Below are 24,741 nucleotides of genomic sequence, written 5' to 3'. Positions count from 1 at the left end.
CATGATCAGATTTTGGACGTAGGAGCTGAGCTGATGAGCTTGAAGGCAGTATGTGTTTCTATTCCACAGGTATGGGGTGATCCTGACCGAGCGGTTGAGTGAGGCGTCAGACAGAGAGCAGGCTGTGGCTCTCCTGGACATGGCTGGTGCAGAGGAAGGACAGTACCAGCTGGGACTCACCAAGGTGCCTAACTGCTCATTCGTGATTACTGATTACATGATTACACAACACTGATTAGAAGGTTTTTTTACTGTACATATCAACACATTTAGATGTGTGTGTGTGTGTGTATCTGTGTCAGGTGTTCCTCAAGGAGCTTCTGTACCAGCAACTGGAGGAGAAGTGGATCAGCACCCAGACCTGGGCTGCCATCACTATCCAGAGGAACATCAGAGGCTTCCTCTGTAGGAGGAACTTCAAGTTCTTCAAACAAAAAGCCATTGTTATCCAGAGCCACATCCGAGGACACCAGGCCAGGTACAGAGAGGAGGGAGAACAGAGAGGAAAGTATCCGCTTGATACAAGCTGTCCTTGCATCTAGATTCAAGACTATGAATGCACTCTGGTGTGATTTCTCTGAAAACAGTACTTTCAACTTTTTTTTCTTGATACTTACTTTTGTCTCTTAACAACATTACAAAATAAAGGAAATACTGTTTTACAAGCCCATACTTCAATCAAAGTCTATCAGCAGCAAAATGTACTCAAGGTTCTAAAGGAAAAGTACTTAATGTAAAGAAGAGTAGAGTTTAGTTTTGCAGTGTATGTAGTATGTAGCAGTGAAAGTGTGTCTGTAGGGAAGGGGTGAATTAGAAAAGAATAGAAACAAACCTAAAAATGAAGCAGGAACTTGAGCAGAGAGGGAGTTTAGGTTTCACCTGCAGGCTGAAATGAGGTCAGAGAGAGTGATATACTACCGTTTGTGTGTTACTGCCCCCTCTCTTCTTCTAGGAAGTACTATAAGCGTCTGAGGCAGTCCTTCACCCAGTTCTGGGCGGTGATGATGATAACCAGGAACACCATCAAGAGACGCCACTGGAGGACGGTAGATATGAGAGAGAGAGAGAGAGAGAGAGAGAGAGAGAGACAGAGAGAGAGAGAGAGATCCCCACTGAAAAGTCCTTGGCTGGGTTTCTTGACAACCTTATGTTTGCTGACTTTATTGTGCTATAAATCTTTGCTCCACATGTCTCTTGTGCAATACCTGCAAGCCTAACACAATAGCACATGCCCTCTCAGTGAGAGGCCGTGACGCATACATCCCATCTATTGGAAATGTTTACCTTATTATACAGAACATTCTCTAGTTATCTCTTGTGGTATCTACCACCAAACGTGAAACTAGTATACATCAATGTTGCTCTGTGTCTGCTGGATGTGGAAATATGGAAGTTTGCTGACACTTTGGCCAAAATAAATGTATAAGGTGATGTTACAGCAATGTTGTGTAGCTACTTAATAGCTACAATATTCTTTGTGTAAAAAATGGATGAAATGACTATGTGTAGGTGTTGCTCATAGTTAAAAAACCCACAGAGAATTATTATAAATTCTGCAGCTCTTCAAGACCTTTTTGCCTCTTTTATAGCCCCTTGTTTTGGCTCAGTACACCTACTGCTCTGTACCAAACAGCACAGACACAGAGACTAGCTGGTGAACATAGTGGAGCATTTAGCAGCTAAAGAGACAGATATTTCCCTCAGGAGGTGGCAAAGACCAAGCCAGAGCTAAAAAGAAAGTCAGTGTTGGACTGACTTACTTTAGATTGACACAAACATGCTAATATTGCTCTGTGTCTGCTGAATGTGTAACTAGGGTTACAGGGTACTATACGGGCAACTGTCTGCTACATGTTAGCCATAACAACTTTTTAAAAACGTAATTATACATATATATACTTAATACATAATTTAGCTTTAGATATTAAAATGTAATATCAATGTGTCTTTATGGATACAGAGTCTCTGTTACTCTGGATAATCCACAAACCTTGCATTGAACTGTTTTTAGTGGAACTACTTTCTCATGAACAAATTGTCCCTATTATAACTGTTAGCAATGTTTTCTGTATATCGAGTGCAACAGGACACTGTTTCTAGAAAGAATGTTTTAAATGTCGTCTCTGAGCACCAAATTCAATTCCAGTCACCTTCACTGTGTTGGGGTGGAGGCGTAAATCTCAGAAATAGATCATTTGAGTGACCCAAACCCTTCATGTCTTTTCCCTATGTTGCAGACTTTTGCAGGATTTTGTTGATCGTTTGAATGGTTGCAATATTTATTTGGATTTAATGTTTTTGTGGTCAGTATGTTGTAGACTATGTGAATATAAACTGTGTATATATAACACTTTTCATTTCTGTAAATCAGTTGAAATGTGGGGGTGTCTGTATGGGGGATTTCCAATACAAGTTCCCAGGGAAGTCATGTAATCCAGACCATGACTTTTCTTCTGAATGCATTGGCCTCTATGCTTTGACAGACAAAAATGACAGCTGTAGAGGTAAATTCATGACTATTGACTGCTGTGCCTTAAACAATCTATCTTATACATATTTCATATTCCGTCTTTGGTAATATTACAGCCACTTTATAAAATCTCATCCATTTCCTTTAACTAGCTGTCTTATCTTGCATTAACAATGTCACTTGGGTACACACACACACACACACACACACACACACACACACACACACACACCCTGCTTAAACCTCAGCCACACTCCGGTTTTGGACTTCACCCTCTCTCAGTGAAATTTGAAGCAGTACTGCATCTCTCCTTCCGCCTTCTGAAACCTGTCTGTCTGACGTCCAGCTCCACAGCTCTAACAGGTAGGCTGCTTTGTCTTTCGTTTTACCTTCTGCAATAATCACATGAGAAATATCTCTTGAGAAATAGTTTGCATCAGATTTGAAAACAGTCCAGAGACACTTCTTTCAGCTGGTGCTTCCTGTATTTCATCTCTTTTTCTTTTCCTGCCTTGGCTGTAAATTAAACTGGAAAATGTGTTCTCTTTTTTTGTTCCTTTTGCTTCAGTCGTATTACCGTCAGTCTATTTGGTGTTTTATGAGGCTTGGACTATGAACAGTGGGTTTGTCAGGCTCTTGCTCACAGGCTGCCTATGTCAGCTGCTCAAGCCTAGTTGGACTCATCATGAGCTTTAACTTAGAATAGTAAGTTTAAGTAACTGATTTGGGGCCAAAACTAACATCAGTAAGTCAGTGCCATCTATCTCTAATACAAGATAAATAATTCAGTTAATTCACTAATTAGCTGTTTATTGTGAAACTGTTTCATACTCACTTCTTGTCTTGTCTTTCATTCTTGGCTTTAGAGTCTCACAGTCTACGAACTGTATTTTCGTAGGAAGCTTATAGGATTATGTCCAGTGATGGCTGGTGATGATATTGGGTGGGTGGGCTAAAAAATGAATTATGCCCATCAGTAGTTCATGCTGCAGCAACAGCCACATTATCACATCCAAGATACCAAGTTACAGCAACAACACTCTATACCTTGTTATAGCAAGTGCTCTACAACACCGTAGAGAAGTACCCACAAGAATGGCCTGATGCCAAAAAACTCTCTCTGTATCTGTCTCTCTTTCTCTCTCACACACACACACACACACACACACACACACACACACACACACACACACCATTTGACTATCCTTCCTTTGTATACAAAAACAAAATATGCAAGAATGATAGAATGATAGGCTGAATGCTCTATCATGTAGTCTACAATGTCAGAAAAGGGTCCAGCTAGGGATGCACTACAAAATGTGTTGCAACTGTAACGACAACCAATAGATACTGTTTTTATCACAACCGTTTTGCAACACATTGTGTCAAACATTGTGTCCCAAAAAAAACTATTTGGTTACCACAGCAAAAATAACGGTCATTAATAACAGAAGAAAGACTGGCAATATGTAGTCAGAAAAGTTAAAGGAAACGTGTGTGAAGGCCTTTTGAGAGGTCTATAGGCTTGGGCCTACCTTATTTGAAGAGAAGCTCACATTAACGACCTTTCTGGGACGCAAACAGGTTAATCACCATGTCATTGAAGTCTGGGAAGGAATTCTTTGCTATACTTAGCCAGTCCTTGCGTTGAAACCAAGTAACACAAAACTTACGACTTTGTTGTTCATCCTTTTGTGTTATTTGAACATCATTTGGACAATGTATCCCCAGTCTCTTCACCTCCAATTTTTCCTCCAAAGACATAGAAGAAAATGGATGATAAAATAAATAATCCACCTTGTTCATGCTAACGCCCACCATTGCCACAGTTGCTCACTTTCCTCTCCCCGCTCTCCCAAAATTCAAAACTTTTCAAAAATATTGAAAAATATAGAATTTTTCCCTTTCATAGCTTACATTACTTAACTTTTACTTTTCCCAATAAATATGATCTCCCAATAAATATGATCTGATAACATCTAGTACTGGGCCTATGTGAAGAGAAGCACGCAAACCACAGTGTCTCATTCTGTGCCAGGCTGTTTGACCAGTGCATGTTGCTGAAAGGAAGTCTAATACATTTATAGATGAATAACACAGATAAATAATCTTCTTAATTTGTTAATTCAAACAGTTTAAATACCACGAGTTTAGCCTGTTTGATCAAATTAGATTTGTGTTAACAATAGTACTTTGATTCAACCATAAATTAAGTGGGCCAATGTTTATCATGGGTGGATAACATATCAACTACATCTCTAGAGGCATACTGCAACACAGAACATATATCTGCATATGTGAGTAATCTGCCCTCAGACACAATCCTGAAACAAGTAGTTTTATACTTCAAATGAATTCTTACATGAAATAAAAGAAATAAACTGACAAAAGATATTGAAAAAACATAGGCCTGTGTTTCCACTAAGCCCGTATAACATTGGTTCCTCCAGTGACCAATGCAGAAACGACTGGCCCATGGTTTAACCCAATTGCTGACCCCAGCCCTGCATGGCAATGACAACATTGTCTCCTTTCCGCCTATAATTAGTACAAAATTACCTGGTTTTTGAAGGAAACATCCTAGGAAAATATTAAGATATGACTGGACTTGTAAAATAAAGTGTCACAGAGTAAGGTTGGAGCAAGACAGCAAGATGTGTTTCGATCTGCTATGATTTGTGACACACTTGTTTGGTTTGGTAAGGTCATTGTAAATCCTCTCATGTACAGTAGGGTTGGGCTACCTGTGTGTTTGTAGAGACCCGTTCTCTTAGGAGTTATTTGATAAATTATTGATAATTGAAGTGAGGCCATGATAAAACATGAATATGTGTGCACACACCTATGTTTGATCATGTCTGAACTGCATACCTCACATTTGTTTTCAGTTTAGGCATTTATCTGATACCTATATCCAGTAAGATCAACAGCAGAATAAACTACTGACCATGAAATACAATTTGCAAATACTTAAAATACTGGGAAGGACAGAGATACGTGGGATGGTTCTGATCATCACCATAATCATATCTGAGTGACGTTGTCCTGCTCTCCGTAAGCTGTAAACCTCCTGATAAAAAACTAACTTGACTGGACTCTTGGAACTGCGTGGCTTGTTGTATGAGGCGGGGCGACAGGACTGTGGGTGGTGCAGGTGTATATAACAGGACCTGTATCTAAGAATAGGATTGAACCGCACTCCTCAGGCAGAGATGAGGGTGTGTTGAGTGTGCTTCATGTACATGGATAGCAAGAGGACATCTCACCTGAGGAGTTATCAACAAGCTTCGGGTGATGGTCGCTAAATCAAGGATTAATATGATTTAAAGATTATGATATATCATGCTGGTCGCAGTATGACAAGCAGTATGATTACAGTCTTACACTGGCCATGTATGTGTGTGTCAATTTCAGGAATTTCACGAGAAGAACAAAGTAAAGGCAGTGACAAAGACTAAGTCTGTCTCTCCAGGAATGGTAAGAGAATAAAATGACCAATCTGCTCTTGTACCATAGAGAGCATGCTGTAACATTCATCAGAAATACCCATTTCAACCTCAGTAGAAGGACCAACCTTCTAGTTTGTCTTGAGGTGTAACGTTTGCTCCATATTGTTTGCCTGTTAGGATGTGGGGATGTTGGAGATCCCTGCTGAGCTGTCAGCCAGACTTCGCAGTGCAGCAGGTCAGCTCCACAAAAAGCTCATTTCATAGAGTGATTTGATAATACTACAATCTGGACACATGGCACTCTGCTGCCACAGTGTTTTGTTAGTCTATGATTGTTGTTGTGTCTCTTTCTACCAGGGCGTCAGCATGCGTCAGAGGTCACAGAGGCTGCACCTCCTCAGGTGAAGGCAGAACACAAGCTCACCCTGCCTCTGGATATAGACAGATACCCATTCTCCCGCTATGCCAAGTCCATATTAAAGGTGAGCAAGGTTGGAACACACACATATTGCACATATTCACAGTTCAGTCCTGGTTTATTACCCCTGTAAACCCTGCTCCACCTCACACTTCAGGTGGGGTTATGGGATCTCTCAGGTGCATTGGCCAGTTGATGAAAAAACACTTTGCCAAATGACAAACGTTTTCCTTCAAATGATCATGTAGCTGCTCTTAAACCTGCATTAAAGGTTTGACTACTTGCAGGCAACACAGACATATTATCCCCTTCTTCTCAACTGTATCATACAGTTATTATGGTGAACATGTTAGAAATGATTTGTTTTTGTAAGACATGAGGGTGACTCCTGTTCAGGTCAAGTTACCTGTATTGAAATGATTGTATTTAACATGTTTATATTTTTAATGTGTAAATCTACAGTCTGTTGCTCATTGAATTGTATGTGTGTTAGCCAATGATCTACCAGGGACTCAAAGAAGACTTTGTTAGTGTTGTTATTAATGGAAAGTCTTCCAATGAACGACTCTATTCCCATGATGTACTTAAATCAGTTTCACATGGAGACTTGTTGAGATTCATTCAAAAAGAAAAGAACATTCTTACAATAGGATGAGATCATTATACATGTCTACAATGCTTTCTAGAAACGTGTCAATACTGTGATTTGAACCAAAGTAGAAAAACTTAGATAACTTCACAAGCATTAGGTAAATCATTATTTGTATTGAAAACATGGAGAACCATCTCATACCAACATATATGCAATAAGAGGGATTGTATTTCCTGTCTTTGAGTTTCCTCATGCTGTGTCCTCCTCAGGATACATGGTGCCAGCCTCAGGGATACCCCCTCCGGAGACCCCTCACCCCTCTGGAGCCTGAAGATGCCAGAACTGCCCTGGAGATTTACAAATTGGTATATGGGAGTGATTAGATTAGATTGTGTTAGACCACATTAGATGATTTTTATTCTCATTTGTTTCATTTATGATTTTCAATCAATTTCTCCTCAGATCTTGCGGTTTACAGGTGAGTCAGACATCAGTGGGTGGCAGGAGCAGATGTTGGGTAACTACATAGTGGAGAAGGGTCAGAGCCGGCCAGCCTTGAGGGATGAGATCCTGGCCCAGTTGGTTTACCACATGTGGGGCCTGCAGGAGGAGAAGGACAGTCTAAGGGGCTGGCTGCTGCTGGCCTGCTGCCTCAGTGCCTTTGCTCCCTCACCAACACTGGACAAACCCCTGCTCAAGTAGGTGCTACGCTTTGGTTAGCCTTCTATTACCAACAATTCAATTCAATTCAATTCAATTTTATTTATATAGCGCCAAATCACAACAAAAGTCATCTCATGACACTTTACAAATAGAGCAGGTCTAGACCGACTCTTTATAATGTTATTACAGGGACCCAACAGTTCCCACCATGAGCAAGCACTTTGGCAACAGTGGCAAGAAAAAACTTCCTTTTAAGAGGCAGAAACCTCGAGCAGAACCAAACGCTAGGTGGGTGGTCATCTGCTTTGACCGGTTGGGTTGGAGAGAGTGAGGGAGAGAGAGATAGAGACATAGATAGGGAGGGAGAAGGAGGGAGGGAGAGAGACAGATAGACAGACAGAAAGAGACGGAGAGAGAGAGATAGACATAGAGACACAGACAGACAGGCAAGACAAGCAGACAGGCAGAGATGTATGGCAGCACTAGCAGTAGCCATAGCAGCTATAATTATAATAATAATGGAAATATGACTGATAAAAGTAGCAACAGGGGTTGGTGGAGGGTATAGTGTACTATTCGGCAGCAAAATATTGCCTTAAATTATGTATGCACTATGTGTTGATTTTTTTTGTGATTATATATGTCATCTTTGAAATTATGTTTGTGTTTGTTTCTTGAAATATTTTAAAAAACGGTGCAGTATTAAGGTTGCTTTCAGCCAATTCATCGAAGTGTGACCGAGTCAAATCTGGCGGTCATTGCTAGTGTCACCGGGGGCACCAAAGTCATAAATTTTCAAATTCTACACGTATTTGTTTAAACAAATTGAAATATCCACTCACATTTGAATACATCGAAGGTCTAATAAAAATAAAACACAAGACAAAACTTGAATAACATAAATTAAACAAGCCCTGCTATACTGAATACAAGAACTACCACACTGGTAGAGTGTTGTTTTGGCAACTGTCATAATTTAACTGAAATTTCCAGCTCCATGAATCAGAAGACATTACAGCGCGACTATGTGACGTTACAAAGAAGAAATAACACATCCTTGTTCAATATAATACAATGCATGCAGGGTTTTGCCATCACAGTCTTACATGATCTGGTATGGCTTTATGAGTCTTCTCTACTTGTGTTACTGCTATAATACCCACTGTAAACTACCTGCCCAGCACCAAAGGGTTTTTGAGAAAAACGTTAAATGACAGTGTGGATGTACAGTATATTGCCACACGCCTGTAGTGTGATTTACCATTTTGTTACTAGACCCTGTCTGAAAAACACTATATGTCTGTACATGACTCAGTCTACAGTATTTGCTGTGCAGGTACTTGTCTGATCACGGTCCAGGGAAGTACCGCTCACTGTGCCAACACAAACTGCTGACATCTCTGCAGCTCCCAGCTCCCACTGCCCGCATCTACCCCCCAACCCAACTAGAGTGGACCACCAACCAGAGGAAGGGCACCATGCTGCTGGATGTACACACCTTCAACGGTCAGACTGACTGAAGTGAAATTCTTTACAAAAGCAGTAATAACTTTACCATAAAACTGGACAGATTTTGTTGTTGGAAACTCCAGTGTAAAAATATCTGCTGTTATAAACCCATAACAAGCCTTTGATATGTTTTCTCAGATGAAAAGCTGACAACTGAAGTGGAGTCATGGACCACAGGGGAGCAGCTGGCCTCCTGGCTTCTTCATTTCAGGTACTCATTTACTTCTGAATATGCAGTGTGTTTACCTCCATTTACTCGCAAATGTTTCTACAGATCCATATTCCCTGGCTTTTCCTGTTACAAATGATAGTTTTCATTCCATATGCATTGGTGTGTCATAGAGGTGTGTCAGAGGCGGTGCAGGGCTGGTCGATGTCTCTTCTGACTGATGAAGGCTGGTCAGATCTGGCTGGCTCAGACTTTGTCATGGACCTACTGGCTGGAGCTGAAGCTGAAGTGCTGCCACCACCAGGGTCTCCATCCTCTTCAACCTCTGACTACCTGTTCAGCAGCCAGGGAGAAAGGTAGAGCAGTGAACAAGTGACTAGTTTTTGTGTCCAATGCAGGATTGTTTTAAAGAATTTGCTAACGCAGTGAGCATCTCTGTGTCTCTCTCTTTCCCTCCAGGATGCCAGCTACAGATCTGGATGACTTCATCCCACCAGCACCTCCCATGCAAGCTCCTGGGCTGCCTCCTTTTGAGGGAAGAACCTGGGGAAGAGATTATCCACAGGAAGGTAAGGCGTTACATTGTAAAATGTTAAGGCATCAGTATGCTTTAAATGAAAAGCATATTGGATCATCAAACAGCATCTGAAACCCCCTTCCATTACAAACTTCTGACGTCGGAATAGAGGGTGCTGCCTCTGATACAGTTTTTAACTGTCCGAAACAACACTCACACACAATCACGCCCACTCTATGCAGCAATTGGCCAGGTGTGCAGAGGTGTGAAAATGGGTAGGGTTTGAATATGTCCCTCATGGCCTACCTTCCACCTACTGTGTCCCCAACATGAGAGCCTGGCCATGCAAAGTTGACTCACCTGTAGCAGCAGGACTGGACCACCCATGCAACCCAACGCCCCCCAACGAGGCTGCCTGTCTGGTAGTTAGGACTCTTCTGGCTCTGGCCAGACTGCTCCTCTTTTAATATAGCATAAGTTCTCAAATTGTTACACAGTCCAAAACCACAAATCAGACACTACACCCTTGCACGATTATCTCTGAGCGGGACATCTCAACAGCTGGTCTATCAGCTACTCTGGATTTACTTTCAGTGTTCCAAGTGACTGTGCTCACACTGGCGGACCTTCAAGGTCCCGTAACAGAGACTATGTTGAACTCAGGCAGAAGTGTAATCAAGTGATTTTGCATTCTCCCAGCTTGAGGCTCAATTTCCAATTGGACAAAGCTGACACATGCTCCCAGAGGTCCAAGACCCTCTGAGCTCCCAAAGGCCACAGGCTTACAGTGTGTTTGGTTTGTGGTCATTTCATTCATTGAACTTTTTTGTTTGGCAACTCAAATGACAAGGGTTTTTAACTGGGTCCTGCATTATTATCCTGAGGCCCAGTCTTGTAGAAGTATGGTTCCAGTCAACAACACAGCGCAACAATGCACATTGTTGGCTTTGTCAGCTGGCTGGAAAAACAGTCGACCAATCAGAACTTTGTAGATGGGATTACGAATGGCTATGTCATCTTATAGATATATAGCTAGCTAGCTACCCGGTGACACCCATGAAAAATAGTATCAGAAGAATGGCGACAAGCGTAAATGAGGTTGACGCAGCTGTTCATGTGGTTGTAAGTTGACTAACAGAAATAACAACTATTAAATGGGCGTAGTTCAATTGTCATGAAGACATTTTAAACCTTCATTAATTTATTTTTTTGCCACTTGGGGGCAGTACAACAATCTGTAAACACAGCGTTTACATATTGGCACCTCATAAAGTTGATATGGCAAACAATTTAGCAAATAGCTGCCTATATACACATCCAACAGATACAGAGTAACATTTGGCATTTAGCTGAAGTGCCATTTCTGTCCAATTTTGACTCTCTTTCTTCAACTCCTGAGAAAAATATCAAGCTCTTTAGCTGCTAAATGCTCCACAATGTTCACGGGACGGTGGCTCAGTGGTTATCACCTCACAGCAAGAGGTCCAGTCCTAGCGGGAGAGCCTTTCTGTGTGGAGTTTGCATGTTCTTGCAATTCAGACTTATTGTGTATACATAGTTTATACATAGCACACAGCACACAAAGGTAGTAGTGGTGTTGGAGGGGGTGTCAATAGGGTTCCACAGCTAATTTTTGTCTCAGGACCCACTAATGAGTAATTCTGACCATACCACGCTACATCCTTGTCTTGTTCTAATCTCCCTTCTCCACCTGTTTGCAGGCCGTGGTCGACAGATGGATGCCTACGTTGATGACTTGTTTGACCCTGTACTGGACCAAGGACCACCGGTCAGTTTTATTTTATTATTCAAACTGTAATTAATGTAAAGGCTATTTTTGCATGTTCCTAAAAAGCATTAAAGTTTAAATACACGAGATGTATTGAGCATGCTCTTTGGTCTCTGGTGGATTGTGTATCTCTGGATGTATCTTATTACTGAGTATGTGTTTAGTCAGTGGGTTGTGTTTCCTACTACCTTTCCAGTAACTGCACTCCTCCTGTTTGTGGCTGCTTTTTCACTCACAATGTAATGTATTACTCATTTGTGTGTGTGTAGGACATGGAAAGAGTAGCCATGCTAAACCGCAGGATGAAAGGAGGAGGAGGGATTGGACCCATGCAGCCTGGCATGTATGGAACTGGTAGGAAAACTGGATCTACGTCTCAATTTCCACAATATAATCCACACCATGTGGATTATAATCACTTAGCGTACGGTATAGTTGCGTTATAAGAGATTCTTAAATGGCCATTCATCAACCTGAAAAATTCTGTATTTGAAAAAACATTTGTAGGTTTCCACTGTCTGAATGATACGACATTATTTGCATTATATTTCAAAAATATTTTTTTTTATTTTGTCCTCAGAGGTGCAACTTTTGTCAGTAAGGGCTCAGAATTTCAAGTTAATTAGATTTAGAAGAATAATTAGAGGAAACAAAATTCAATTCTGTGCTTTATTAGTTTATTTGCATGTGTTCTATTGTTCACATAAGCACATCATAATAACCTCTCTTGTGTGCTTGTAAATATCCCATCAAGCATTCAGAAATTACAAATGTAATGTCATACAGGTCAAGTCAAGTTTAGTGATACAGCCAAAATCACAAATGCTACAGTCATAAGGGCTTTACAATCTGTACAGCATAAAATACCCTCCATCCTGAGACCCTGGCTTGCTATTCTTCTAGCATGATGGTCAATTTGTGCAAAAAACATGGGGAAAACATCAGTAAGAGCCACAGAGGAGGTATCCCTCTTCCAGGACAGGCAGACAGTTGTCATATATACAGAACAGACAGAAATATCAATAGTAAAACAGTGTACCTGCAGGTCTTGAAAAGTCTTATAAAGCTCTGAGTTCAGTTTCCTCAAAAAATACCATAAGCTTTAAAAACCCAAATTAAAAACTTAAATTTAATTTGCGCAATTCTTGAATATTCTCTCCTGTTATAAAATGTTTTGTATCTGATTGTGGGCTGTCAGGTGACATTATACACCTATAAACTAAAAGAGGGATTGACAGTGGTTTGCTCTGCAGGTGGCTGTTCCTTTTCCTTTTTTTGAAGAGTTTCAGCCAGCACCATCAGACCTGTAGTAAACACTGTCACTACTAGCTACAGAAGCCAGGGAGCTCATTGTCTCATACTGGGCGAGTGTTGATTTCAGCAAAACAAAACTTAAATTAAAAGAATGAATCATTTTTAATAGGTTAAACCATTCATTTTATGCCAGGTCACATAGATTTAATGTAGGAACTATTGTCATATAGTGTTGGGAAGTACTAAAGAAATGTGATATAATTATAGATAATTCTATGCCCCTACTGGTTTTCTTTTGTACTTTCATACTTTAGTCAGTATGATTGTGTACAGGTATTAGATTGCGTTCAGTGCGATATAAAACATGTCTGAAAAAGTCTTGATTTTAACATGGTGAACCCTGCAGAAACAGTAATTCAGTGTCCAACTACAAATTTGAAATGAGCACTGCTATAAAGTATTACAAAGGAATACAGAATAGAATGCCATATAGTATATATTGTATATTGTAGCATATATACAAATGCAACTTCAATGTAAATGTTACTTATAAGTATTTCACATCTTTTTGCAAGAAAGGATTTGAATTGTTTCAGTCTCTGTAGACTGTGATTAGAACTGATCATTCTGTTTTTCAGGTGTGCCCATGACAATGCCAAGCTATCCTATGGGTAAGTGAGAAGGTTCATTGTGTCATAGAGAATCAAACTTTTTGTGTCCTGTTGGAGAAATGTTCTCATGCCTGAGTGGCAGAAAAAAGTGACCTTTCAGTTTTCTAATCTTTATGTTACTGTATGGCCTCTGCTCAGGAATGCCGGTTAACCCTTCAATGCCCACCTATGGTGCAACTCCCATGATGCCAACCATGATGGCCATGCCAACCATGCCAGGTAATCCCCCTACATGAACCTTTAATCCAGTTAATTCAGTAAATGCAGAGACAACTCAAAATTTGACATAGAGCTTATTTGACACCATGTAGGGTTAAGAAAATGAATCAAACGACACGCTTATGCACGTTATGAGTTTGGCCTTATGAGAAGCAGTTGTGGATGGATGTAATTGATTACCTGTCATCACTGTTAAGTGTGCAGGTTTATCATTATCCATGTGTTTACTTGGAAAACAAATTGAGAATGTACAACAAAAGCAAACACAGTGCCTTATTACATCTGTCTTTCTGGAAGCAAAGTAGACAATCTTAATGAACTGGAAAATATAGAGAAAGGACCACTACAGTATGGATAACTGGCTCCAGGAATATATGGACGCCCCCCAACAAATAATACTGGACAAATTATTTTGTGGACACAAATATAGACATATATAATTGGAAAGGAGAAACATGATTTGATATAGCAAGAAGGATATAGACATTGCCCACCCGCCAAAATGTTATGTTGTGTCATGGTAAGTTCCTCTGATACAGATTTAAGTGTAGCTCATTTCTACCTGAAAAACAGTTTGTCATATTCATCCCTACACAGCTATGATGATGCCTCAGACTCCCATGCCTGCCCCACCTGTCACTGACCCCATGCAGATGGCAGCAACACAGCAAGCCCTCATCAACCAGCAGGCCTTTCTCATGGTGAGGACAAGCACACTTAGCATACTATTATTATATCGTGATGGTCAGTTTTTCCATCCTGTATTTGCCTCTCCACCCATGTCTACCTTCCCTTACTCCTTCTCCTGCCTCCCTTCCAACTCTGTACTTTTCCTGTCCTCCTCTTCAGGCCCAGCAAATGACCATGCAGGCGATGAGTCTGTCCCAGCAGCAGACACAGGAGCAGCAGAGGAAGAAGGATGCAAGGCAGAGGGAGCAGGAGCGACATCCCAGGGAATGCTCCCCCTCCCCCATCCCTCGATCTCCCTCACCCCAACCTGCCCGGCCCAAAGCACCTGCACCGAAACCCACTTCCAGCTACAGGCAGTCTGAGCCAGAGGTATTTCTGTATATAGTATATATTTGTGTAATATACTGGGGCCCATTGGTTCCTGAGGACAGAAGTCTTTGAAAACAGTTCAGAAATATATAGTTTCATTTTTGAAAAAGGCTCAGTAATTTCCTGAAACAGCTGGACACTGTAGTTTTTAGCAAACATTACTCAAACAGGATGAAATAGTGCATTTGTTGGGGACTATTTTCAGCTGTAGAGTAATCCATATTTGGTGCTCTAGTGAGTATTTCTGGCAGCAGGGCAGTGTGTGCGGTATTGTGTCAAAATAAGCTACAGAGTATGTGTTCATGGAATGAAGGAACATGTCACCCAGTGCAACAGTGTGACTCGTTGATGTGTTTTTTTATAGTTTTTGGACAACAATGGAGCTCTATGGCACAGAGGAATAATAATGTATCAGGCTTTGGACACACAATATTTGTCTGTAGATACATTCATTGCTGGTTTGGCTCTGCACATGAGATTTGTTGACAATAAAGAAAAATATAGAATGTTGCCGCTGTATCCTTTAATTCCCTATAAGGGAAGCAATGATATCACTGGGTCTGTTTCCCCCTCATTTGTCCATGTCCTGTCCATTTCTTCCACAGCCAGAAAGAAAGGTGGATTTGCCAGATCCAGATGACCTGCAGTCTTTCAGAGACAAGAGGGAATACTTCCAGAAGATTGGTGAGTGGAGCTGACAAGCAACCATTAGTAACACATGTAGCCTCTTCGTCTGTTCTTCTTTTCTTTTTCTTTTTTTACAAAACTGCCTCTCACGTCCACACAAACCATGTTGATTCATGCATTCCTTATATCTTTGACTTTCAAGAGAATTAAAGAACATGAACATAGTGAAAGTAATATGTGCCCATCCTCCCATTGCTCAAATCATCCAAGAGACTTTGCTCTATATCTAACTTAATATGAGATATAAAATGCAGGAGAGGTTGGGGCTACAAGTTTTCCCTGTTGAATGTCTTTTAATTGATGTTATAATGGCTCACTGACGTTAACATGTTATAATTAGCACTTTAAATCATAATGCTTACAATCATTTTCCAGTTGAAGTTATGGGTTTCCTCATTCCTAACCATGTCTCTCATCTATTGTCCTCCAGGAACTCAGCCCCAAGATGAATCCAAAACCCAAAAGCCTCCGCCAGCACCCCCAAGCCCACCCAAACAGCAGCAACGCTCCCCACCTACAGCACCTGAGCCTGAGGGTAAGAAGATGAAACAAGTTCAACGGGCTGAATCATATTTTGTGGAATGTGGAAATATTAAGATATCTGCCCCCTTTACCTTCAGATAGCTGTTGTATTATATAGTATGTAGACCACAATTCAAGGACCCTGCATCAAATTCTGTCTCTCATCTCCCACAGTGAACCATCTCCGCACCCCTCCTGCCAGAGAAGCAGACCCCACAAAAGCAGCGCCTACCCCAGCTCCTCTTACCAAGCCTCAGCCTATACCCTCCTCCAACATCCGGGAAATCATTAAACAGTACAACAGCCGACCCCCACCAGAACTCAACACTTTTGAGCCAGTCAGGTCAGTTTCAACGCAGCTCCCTATAACTTTTGTAAGGTTTGTGATTTACAGTTTTCATCCTCTTCACAGACGTCCTGTACGGCATTTTGTAAAGAAGAGTGACCCCAAAGATGAAGCTCTGGCCAAACTCAAAAACAAAGCACCAGTGCCACAACAGAAGGTGAGGATGGTCTGAAAAGTCTAACTACAACTACAAATTAGAAGAAAGATTTCTCTAGAAAAGAAACATGCTATTGTTTGTCTGTACTGTCTAATATTGAGTATCTCTGATGGGGAACATACTGCGCCCTACATCCTCACATCTTCCTGCTTGCAGAAACAGTGGGTGCCTCTTCCCCCACCAGTCAAGGCTAAGTGGGAGAGACCTCCTCCCAAGACCCCCTCCCCACAGCCCTCTCCTCCGTCCACAAGGGGTCAGCGTGTCATCTCCAGCAACATGAGGCAGAAACAGCGCTCCCTGGAGGACCTGTTTGGCTCCCAGCGCTCCCAGCACCCTCCGCCTGCTCCCCCCGACTCCCCACCACCTCCTCCGCAACCAGCACCCATCCTTCAGAACATCCCCGACCCGCCGTCCATGGCTGCCCCGTCTCTCGGTTGGTTTCACTCACATCATATTCTCCAGACATTATGTTTATGTCGATTAAAAGGCCTCTTATATGATGTATTTTAGCTGACAAATGCTTCTAACTAGCATTCAACCCAGTGTTATCCGGTGTGAGGAAGTTCATGTTAGTCAGTGACCTTCATCTGCTGTTTATCAACTGTAGATGTGATGCCGGATGAGGAGGGTATTCGCTCCCACCTCCACCGCTTCTCTGCTGATGTTTACTTCTCTTACTCCAACATGCCAGGAAAACTGTTCCTGCGAAAAGAAGTAAGATATACAAACACACACACACACATACAGGACATTTATCAATGGGGTGGCATGGTGGTGCAGTGGTTAGCACTGTCGCACGGGTGGGTAGAGTGGGTTGGCGGTTTGATCTCCAGCTACCCCCGTCCACATGTGGAAGTGTCCTTGACCCAAAGTTGCTCTTGATAGAGTTCAGCACCTTGCATGGCAGCGTGGACACCATCAGTGTGTGAATGTGTGTGTGAATGAGACCTAATCTGTAAAGCGCTTTAAGAATTGTTAAGGTTGGTTCATTTTGAACTGCCACCCCAACAGAAGTTGAATCAACCAATCAACTTGCCGACATCTTTAGGAGCTGCCCTGTGCAACCAAGTATAAGAATATATACTCAGTAGAATTTTATTGTATTTTAAGCTTTATTGTTGAGCTTTTATTTCACTTTCCATATTTAATCAACCAAGCAAGATATTTATTAAAATGATTAAATGTAGATATATATTTATGATTTTTCTTCTCCCTCTTCCTTTTTGATCATGGAATGCGTATTATGTTGTTACGTGTTGTTGCATATATTCTGAAGTGTAAAATTAAGGGATTGAAAAAATAATGAATGAATTGATAAATTTTTACTAATTAATATTTACTTTTCATCCAACCCTAACACAGTAGAAATAACAATAAGGTAACACAGCTTAAAGTGCATTAGATCCATCAATAATGCCTTTCACTACACTGGGGATTTGAACCCGGAAATCCTCTTGTTAAAAGCCCCCTTCACTAACCTCAAGTATCATTTATCTGTGTGCAGGTGTTTTACCCCAGAGAGATGTTCAACTGGCCCTACATCCTCAATCTGTTATGTGAACAGGTCAGCATGTTTACAGGAGTCATCATGTTGAACCTGATATACCGTGGTTTACTGAGTGATTCCATGATATTTATCTACAGTACCCTCCGATTCTCATTATCTCTGTTGCACTCCAGAGGCAGTACACATCAAACTCTTCACATTGTCATTGTGTGAGTTTTTTTTAGATTATGAGGGACACCTACTCTGACAGCTGTGTGAGGATCAGCAGAGAGGAGAGGAGGAAGATGAAAGACCTGCTGGGTGAGAGTTTTGACTGATCATCATCAAAGCTATTACAATGTTGATTAAAATATTTTTGTAAGTAATTCATGAGTGGTTTGAAGGAATACTCACTGAATATACACCGTATCATTTCTAAATTGTTCATGCATCTCCCTTATCCCATTTTTACCATTTGCCCTCTATAGCAAATTTCAATGTGGGAACGACTATAAGCACCATCCAGGATGACAACATGAAGAAGAGGATTGTCATTGCTGCTCGAGACAACTGGGAAAACTACTTTACCCGCCTGTTCCCTGTAAAGGTGAGCATGACAATAAAAGTTATAAGTAATTTACAATAATTTATTAAGTGATAATAATATTTTGTGTAAACCTTCTCAGTGTCCATTGTTTTATGACATTGCATGGCAGCTTTATTTATATAGCACATTTCAAACACAGGAAATTCATTGACATTCCATTTATTTAGCTGATGCTTGTAACCAAACCGACTTCAACCATGTGGATACAAACCAAAAATTTCAAGAACCATGTAATAATGTACTACATCAACTTCATCAAATATGCTGAACTGCTTCAAGTGCTACATTTATAAACATACATTTTTTTTTGTGGGGACTGTGGGGACTGAGGAACGAGGTATATCATGAGGTTAAAGATGCACTGTGTTGCAGGAGAGAAAAAGTAAAATCCATCAACAGTCTATCTTAATGTAAGATTACTAACCAATCACAAATATTAAGAAGCGTCATTTCCTCTATGTATGTATTTGTTGCAGTTGGACAGTGGGGATGCTCAGGTTTTGGGTGTGTCTCATCGTGGCATTCGGCTCCTGAAGGTGGTCAGAGCATCAGGCATCAACCCCAAACACCTCCGTCTGCTCAGAAGCTACTGGTAAACATGCAGCCTGTATACACAAACATAGCTGAAACTATGCAAAACCACTTCTCAGTTTCATCCAGGTTTCCACATAAAGCGGTTCAAGTCTTATCTCCAAGACAAGAAGTTAGTTTTTATTTCTGTGTCATGCTAAATATTTGGCCCATTCTAATGCAATTACATGACATAAGACTGGATTACCAACTGTTTAGAGTAGCCCCCAAAAATTCCAGTTTTAAGGCGCCAGTATACTCTATCAGAATTGCTTGTTGGATAGTCGAATACCTTTGGAACCCACCTTTTCTTCCTCACTGTTCTTTACATACAATGCCCTACTTGGCAAATATGTATCTGAGAGAGGCAACATATGCAGAGTTCTCCAAGGCTAACCCTGTGTTCTTCCAGAAAGATTTTGACATGTCACAGTAGGAAAAGCACAGGTGTAAATAATAAAATGAATGCTGGCTGAATTCCATTTAATTGCTTCAGTTTCAGTCTCCTGGTATTGTGCATGCTGGCTAACTGTCACACTGTCTTGACTTACTGGGACACTTGAATAGTACAGAGCCATCGTTAATGTCATTAGTAACAATTGGGCCAGCTATGACAAGTGAAAATGTCTGTCATATTGTTTCACCTTTACCTGCTTCTATTTGGCCAAATTACAAAAACCCAACACCCATCACCTCTCTGCCTGAACTTCATTCAGCTTGGACAGAAAAATTGTCATTGGTGCAAAGGAAAAAATACTTGGTGCTTATCCAAACTCTACGTCTACTATCAGAATCAGAAATACTTTATTGATCCCCGGGGGGAAATTATACAGTACCGGTGCTCCCATTCAAGAGTAGAAAGCATCATAAATTTAGAAGTAAAAGTATGTAGAAAAATATTTAAAAAAATAAGAAATAGAAAATAAAAAATATACACATTTACAATATTTAAGAAAATAAATATATACAATAGCAATATATATATACATGTATTGCACTATTGTGTATGAATATATATGTATTGCACTGACTTTTTATTTAAACAATAAATAATAGTGAGGTGGTATATGTAGAAGCAGGTCCAGATTTCCAGTCTGTTTATTCCGAGTGTCTGACACTCAGAGGGCGGAGTTGAACAATTTGATGGCCACAGGCAGGAATGATTTCCTGTGGCGCTCTGTTGTACATTTGGGAGGAATGAGTCTCCCACTGAAGGTGCTCTTTTGCCTGACCAGTATGTCATGGCGAGGATGTGAGACATTGTCCAAAATGACCCGCAGCTTGGACAGCATCCTCCTCTCTGCCACCACCGTCAGAGAGTCCAGCTCCACCCCCACAACGTCACTGGCCTTGTGGATCAGTTTATTGAGTCTGTTGGAGTCTGCCACCCTCAGCCTGCTGCCCCAGCATGCAACAGCATAGAGGATAGCACTGGCCACCACAGACTCATAAAACATCCTCAACATAGTCCGGCAGATGTTGAAGGACCTCAGCCGCCTCAGAAAATAAAGACGGCTCTGGCCCCTCTTGTAGAGGGCATTAGTGTTCTTTACCCAGTCCAGTTTATTGTCAATGTGAACTCCCAGGTACTTGTAATCCTCTACAATGTCCACACTGACCCCCTGGATGGAAACAGGGGTCATCGGCACCTTGGTCCTCCTCTGATCCACAGTCAGCTCCTTAGTCTTTGTCACGCTGAGCCAACTATTGCTAGTCATCAGAAAACTTCTGAAGATGGCAGGTCTCTGTGCAGTAGCTGAAGTGAAGAGGAAGGGAGAGAGGACAGTCCCCTGTGGGGCCCCGGTGTTGCTGACCACTCTGTCTGACACACAGTGTTGTAAGCGCACATACTATGGTCTGCCAGTCTGCCAGGTAGTTGACAATCCAGGATGCATCTCCATCAGCTTCTCACCCAGTAGAGCCGGACGGATGGTGTTGAACGCACTGGAGAAGTCAAAAATTATGACTCTCACAGTGCTCGCCGGCTTATCCAGGTGGGCGTAGACGCGGTTGAGCAGGTAGATGATGGTATCCTCAACTCCAAGTCTGAACTGAAGGGGGTCCAAGTGTGGCTTGACCAAGGGCCGGAGCTGCTCCAGGACAAATCTCTCCAGGGTCTTCATGATGTGGGAGGTCAGTGCCACGGGTCTGTTGTCCTTGGAGCCACTGGGACGCTGCGTCTTCGGCACAGGAACGAGGCAGGACGTCTTCCACAGCACAGGGATCCTCTGAAGACTCAGGCTCATGCTGAAGACATGGTGCTGGGGGGCACAGGCTTTAAGCACCCTGGGGCTGACACCATCAGGGCCTGCAGCCTTGCTTGAGTGGAGTCTCATCAGCTGTCTCCTAACATGGTCTGCAGTGAAGCACACTGTAGAGGTGACTGGTGGGGGAGGGGTGGAGTCGTCAGGTTGAAGAGTGCCTTCAGCCTGGGGACTGGGGAACGAGGTGTGAGGAAAGGGGGGTTGTGAGGAGGGGGAGGGGGGAGTGGAATAGGTGAAGGTTGGAGGCAGACGGGGAGGCGTGAGCAGGGCCCACAGTGTCAAATCTGTTGAAAAACAGATTCAGTTCTGCATCCTTCACGTTAGCATACAGCAAATCCAGAGTCTTCTCCTCTCTAGTAGGACAGCTCACATACTGAGTGAAGGTGGGAAGTGTCTTAGCCATGGTGACATGGTTGAAGTCACCCGAAATAGCAATGACTGCATTCGGGTGTTGAGTCTGTAGACGGGCTATGGCGGAGTGAATGACGTCACACGCCGACTTCGGGTTGGCAGAGGGAGGGATGTAAACAATCACAACAATGGCATGTGACAATTCCCTGGGCAAATAGTATGGTTTGAGTCCAACAGCCAACAGTTCAATATCCGGGCAACAGACACGATCCTTGATGGTGATGTGGGAAGGATTGCACCACCAGTTGTTAACGAGAACGGCAAGCCCCCCTCCCTTTACACCGCTCCCGGTGCAATCCCCGTCGGCCCGGACAGTCTGAAAGCCGTCGATGGATACGTTGTCATCGGGAATGTCCTGTTGCAGCCATGTCTCCGTAAAGCACATTAAACTACACTCGTCCATCTTGTTTGCCAGCGATCTCATATTGCCCATGATGAGAGAGGGGAGACACGGCTTATATCTCCTCTTCTCCATAAGCCTCTGTTGTCTCGTCCCACCTCTCTTCCCTCGTCGCTTCGTTCCTCCTCTGCAGCCTCTGTGTGTTTTTCTCCAGCTTTCAGCTAGGATCTCCGATGTTCTGGTCTCCAAGCCGGCCGGCTTCAGAGCGATCAGCTGATCTCTGGAGTAAACAAAGCGGCCCATAAGTTGCTGCGCGACTGTCCGATGTTTCAATGAAAGTAATTCCAGAGTGAAAAAAATCAGAACTCTCTCCACCGGCATGTTTGGAGAGGGCACAACTTCAAAAGTCAGTATCTTAAAAAGTACTGAGTTAATAAAAGGAATAAAGGAGAAAAGTAAGAAAAAACAAGAAACAAACAGGAGCGACTGAAACTGGCTGCATGCACGATCGGCGCATGAGCACATCCTATGACATAATTACAATCAAGTAATGTAGCAGATGTAACACAACACTGACATACTGTGACCTCAAAGTTGATATGGAGAACATGTTAGCAAACAGTTGGATATTTACACATAAACCAGACACAGAGCAACATTAGCATTCATTTGGAGTCATGTTTGTGTCCGCCTGATCAATATAAGCCAGCAATATTCATTCTCCTTTCAGGTCTGCTTTTTTTCTCTAGCAACTCCTGAGAAAAATATCTGGGTCTTTAGCTGCTAAATGCTCCACTATGTTCACCAGCTAGTCACTTTGTTTGTCTGCTGTCTGGTGTTTTTTCACTGAAAACAGCTGCCTGCTGCTGGAAACAATCTTGATGCCTCTCTGTTGAGAGTGAACCAAAACAGTACAGTGGACCATAAAACCACAATACTGAGCTGAAAGATGCCAAAAAGGTTCTGTAACGCTGAGATGTAGAAACTTTAAGCACACCCCACAAACTGTAAGGCCCTCTGCTTTAAGCTTCATCTTCAGGAGGCCTGGTATAACCTTATATTCTGTTACCATCATTTTAGAATAAGTTGTGAAGCTAATAACACTTAGTGTTAACTCAGCATAAATGTAGTTTTGCAGAGTTGCTGTCAGTTGACCTCCATGGTGCAGACAGAGTGGAACTGGAGCTAAACAGTGAAAACTTGGTGCTGCAGTCATCCAGAGCTCCTCAGATCACTGCAATGATCCGATTCTTCCTCCAGGAGCTCATCAGGGTACCTTCTTTAATCCTCGTTCATTTCACCATGTTTGCTTTTGATTCTTTGTAGCATCTTTTGGCCATGTGACCCCATGCTTGTGTTAGAGCCCCATCACTTTTAGCCCATATATCACCCTCCTGGACATCTTTCTCCCTGCTCTCTAGGACTCAGGCCATGTGGTTGCCCTGAAGAGTTTTGTGACAGATGACAAAAGTCTGCTCAGCCTCAGCAAGGGTGACATCATCAAGCTGCTGCCAATGGAAGGACTTCAGACAGGTCTGAAGTTTTAGGGTCAGACATGCCTTGTTATGTTTTTGGTTTTAGACATGAAAATCTCCTTCCCATCAAATAACATTGTTGTGTGTGTTCCACCAGGCTGGTGTTTTGGAAACATGGGAGGGCGCTCTGGTCTTTTCCCAGAGGACTTCACCCAGCCATCTGCGGCCCCGGACTACCACTGTCTCCATCTTGACCGAAGCGATAACAGGAGGAAAAGCATGAGGGAGGCTAGACCTGTCAGTCCAACAAAGGGCCCATCTCCCGGTCCCATCAGCAGACGCATGGGCAGCTCTGATTCAGGGCAGCCCAGCAGAGAGGCCTCGCTCCAGGGCTCAGCCCCGGGATCGGCCCGGAGATCAGTCCAGAGCTCAATCCAGGGATCTGTCATTGAGTTGGAGATCCTCTCAGCCATGGTTGAGTTTGCCATGAAGTATTTTAGGTATAATAGAAGAATGATAACTATCGTTGTTGATTATGTTCAGCTGGTTTGGGTCCATATAACACGTTGTGGCTAATTTTGTGTGACCATTATTTGTTTATTAAAGAGTGGGGACTACCGGTCTGCCAGCCAGTGGAAGGAATTTTTCAGAGGCGGTTCAACACACAGAGGTAAGACAGCACAATCCCTCTAATATCACATCCCATTGTAATTTCTCATACTACAGTTTCCCTACATAGGCATAACTGTATCAGTGTACAATAAGCCTATACCTAAGCTGTCCTGTCTGTCTACAATCCTGGAATCACTGGTCAGCTCAAAACTATGTGCCATTCTGGAAGAAAATAATGTCCTTCAATCACAGCGCTCAATCACAACACTGCTCATAGTAGAATATCTGCAGCCACTACTACATAGTTAACTGTTAACTAATTTGGGTGATAATTCTGTGGGTTCATCACTGTGAGCGAACCCTTTCACATTCAAGTAGTCATGTAATCCATTGTTAATATTGATTATAATTACTTTAAATAAAGTGCTTTCCATTGGTTTTAATTATTCTGCTTACACCTGGTTCAAATCATATATTTCTGGTAG

General features: G+C 42.2%; 1 protein-coding gene across 1 annotated transcript in view; it reads left to right on the top strand.

Moving 5' to 3' along the window:
* Window positions 1-24,741, top strand: part of myo15b (myosin XVB) — a 56,188-nt gene that overhangs the window by 17,730 nt on the left and 13,717 nt on the right. Inside the window, exons 22-53 of the mRNA XM_070927161.1 lie at window positions 70-184; window positions 303-478; window positions 953-1,046; window positions 5,885-5,947; window positions 6,097-6,154; window positions 6,277-6,401; window positions 7,199-7,294; window positions 7,392-7,627; window positions 8,929-9,098; window positions 9,240-9,312; window positions 9,444-9,626; window positions 9,730-9,839; window positions 11,509-11,576; window positions 11,846-11,930; window positions 13,469-13,501; window positions 13,640-13,720; window positions 14,318-14,421; window positions 14,570-14,779; window positions 15,385-15,463; window positions 15,897-16,001; window positions 16,163-16,331; window positions 16,401-16,491; window positions 16,654-16,924; window positions 17,099-17,205; window positions 17,996-18,055; window positions 18,223-18,298; window positions 18,466-18,584; window positions 19,061-19,176; window positions 23,300-23,441; window positions 23,591-23,702; window positions 23,802-24,144; window positions 24,251-24,314. Coding sequence (XP_070783262.1) covers window positions 70-184; window positions 303-478; window positions 953-1,046; window positions 5,885-5,947; window positions 6,097-6,154; window positions 6,277-6,401; window positions 7,199-7,294; window positions 7,392-7,627; window positions 8,929-9,098; window positions 9,240-9,312; window positions 9,444-9,626; window positions 9,730-9,839; window positions 11,509-11,576; window positions 11,846-11,930; window positions 13,469-13,501; window positions 13,640-13,720; window positions 14,318-14,421; window positions 14,570-14,779; window positions 15,385-15,463; window positions 15,897-16,001; window positions 16,163-16,331; window positions 16,401-16,491; window positions 16,654-16,924; window positions 17,099-17,205; window positions 17,996-18,055; window positions 18,223-18,298; window positions 18,466-18,584; window positions 19,061-19,176; window positions 23,300-23,441; window positions 23,591-23,702; window positions 23,802-24,144; window positions 24,251-24,314 — 3,934 coding nt within the window. The remainder of the gene's footprint in view (window positions 1-69; window positions 185-302; window positions 479-952; window positions 1,047-5,884; window positions 5,948-6,096; window positions 6,155-6,276; window positions 6,402-7,198; window positions 7,295-7,391; window positions 7,628-8,928; window positions 9,099-9,239; window positions 9,313-9,443; window positions 9,627-9,729; window positions 9,840-11,508; window positions 11,577-11,845; window positions 11,931-13,468; window positions 13,502-13,639; window positions 13,721-14,317; window positions 14,422-14,569; window positions 14,780-15,384; window positions 15,464-15,896; window positions 16,002-16,162; window positions 16,332-16,400; window positions 16,492-16,653; window positions 16,925-17,098; window positions 17,206-17,995; window positions 18,056-18,222; window positions 18,299-18,465; window positions 18,585-19,060; window positions 19,177-23,299; window positions 23,442-23,590; window positions 23,703-23,801; window positions 24,145-24,250; window positions 24,315-24,741) is intronic.

Source organism: Enoplosus armatus, chromosome 20 (assembly GCF_043641665.1).
Source record: "Enoplosus armatus isolate fEnoArm2 chromosome 20, fEnoArm2.hap1, whole genome shotgun sequence".
NCBI lineage: Eukaryota > Metazoa > Chordata > Actinopteri > Centrarchiformes > Enoplosidae > Enoplosus > Enoplosus armatus.
The sequence above is the reverse complement of the archived record's forward strand: the minus strand, read 5'-3'. Positions and strand labels throughout refer to the sequence as shown.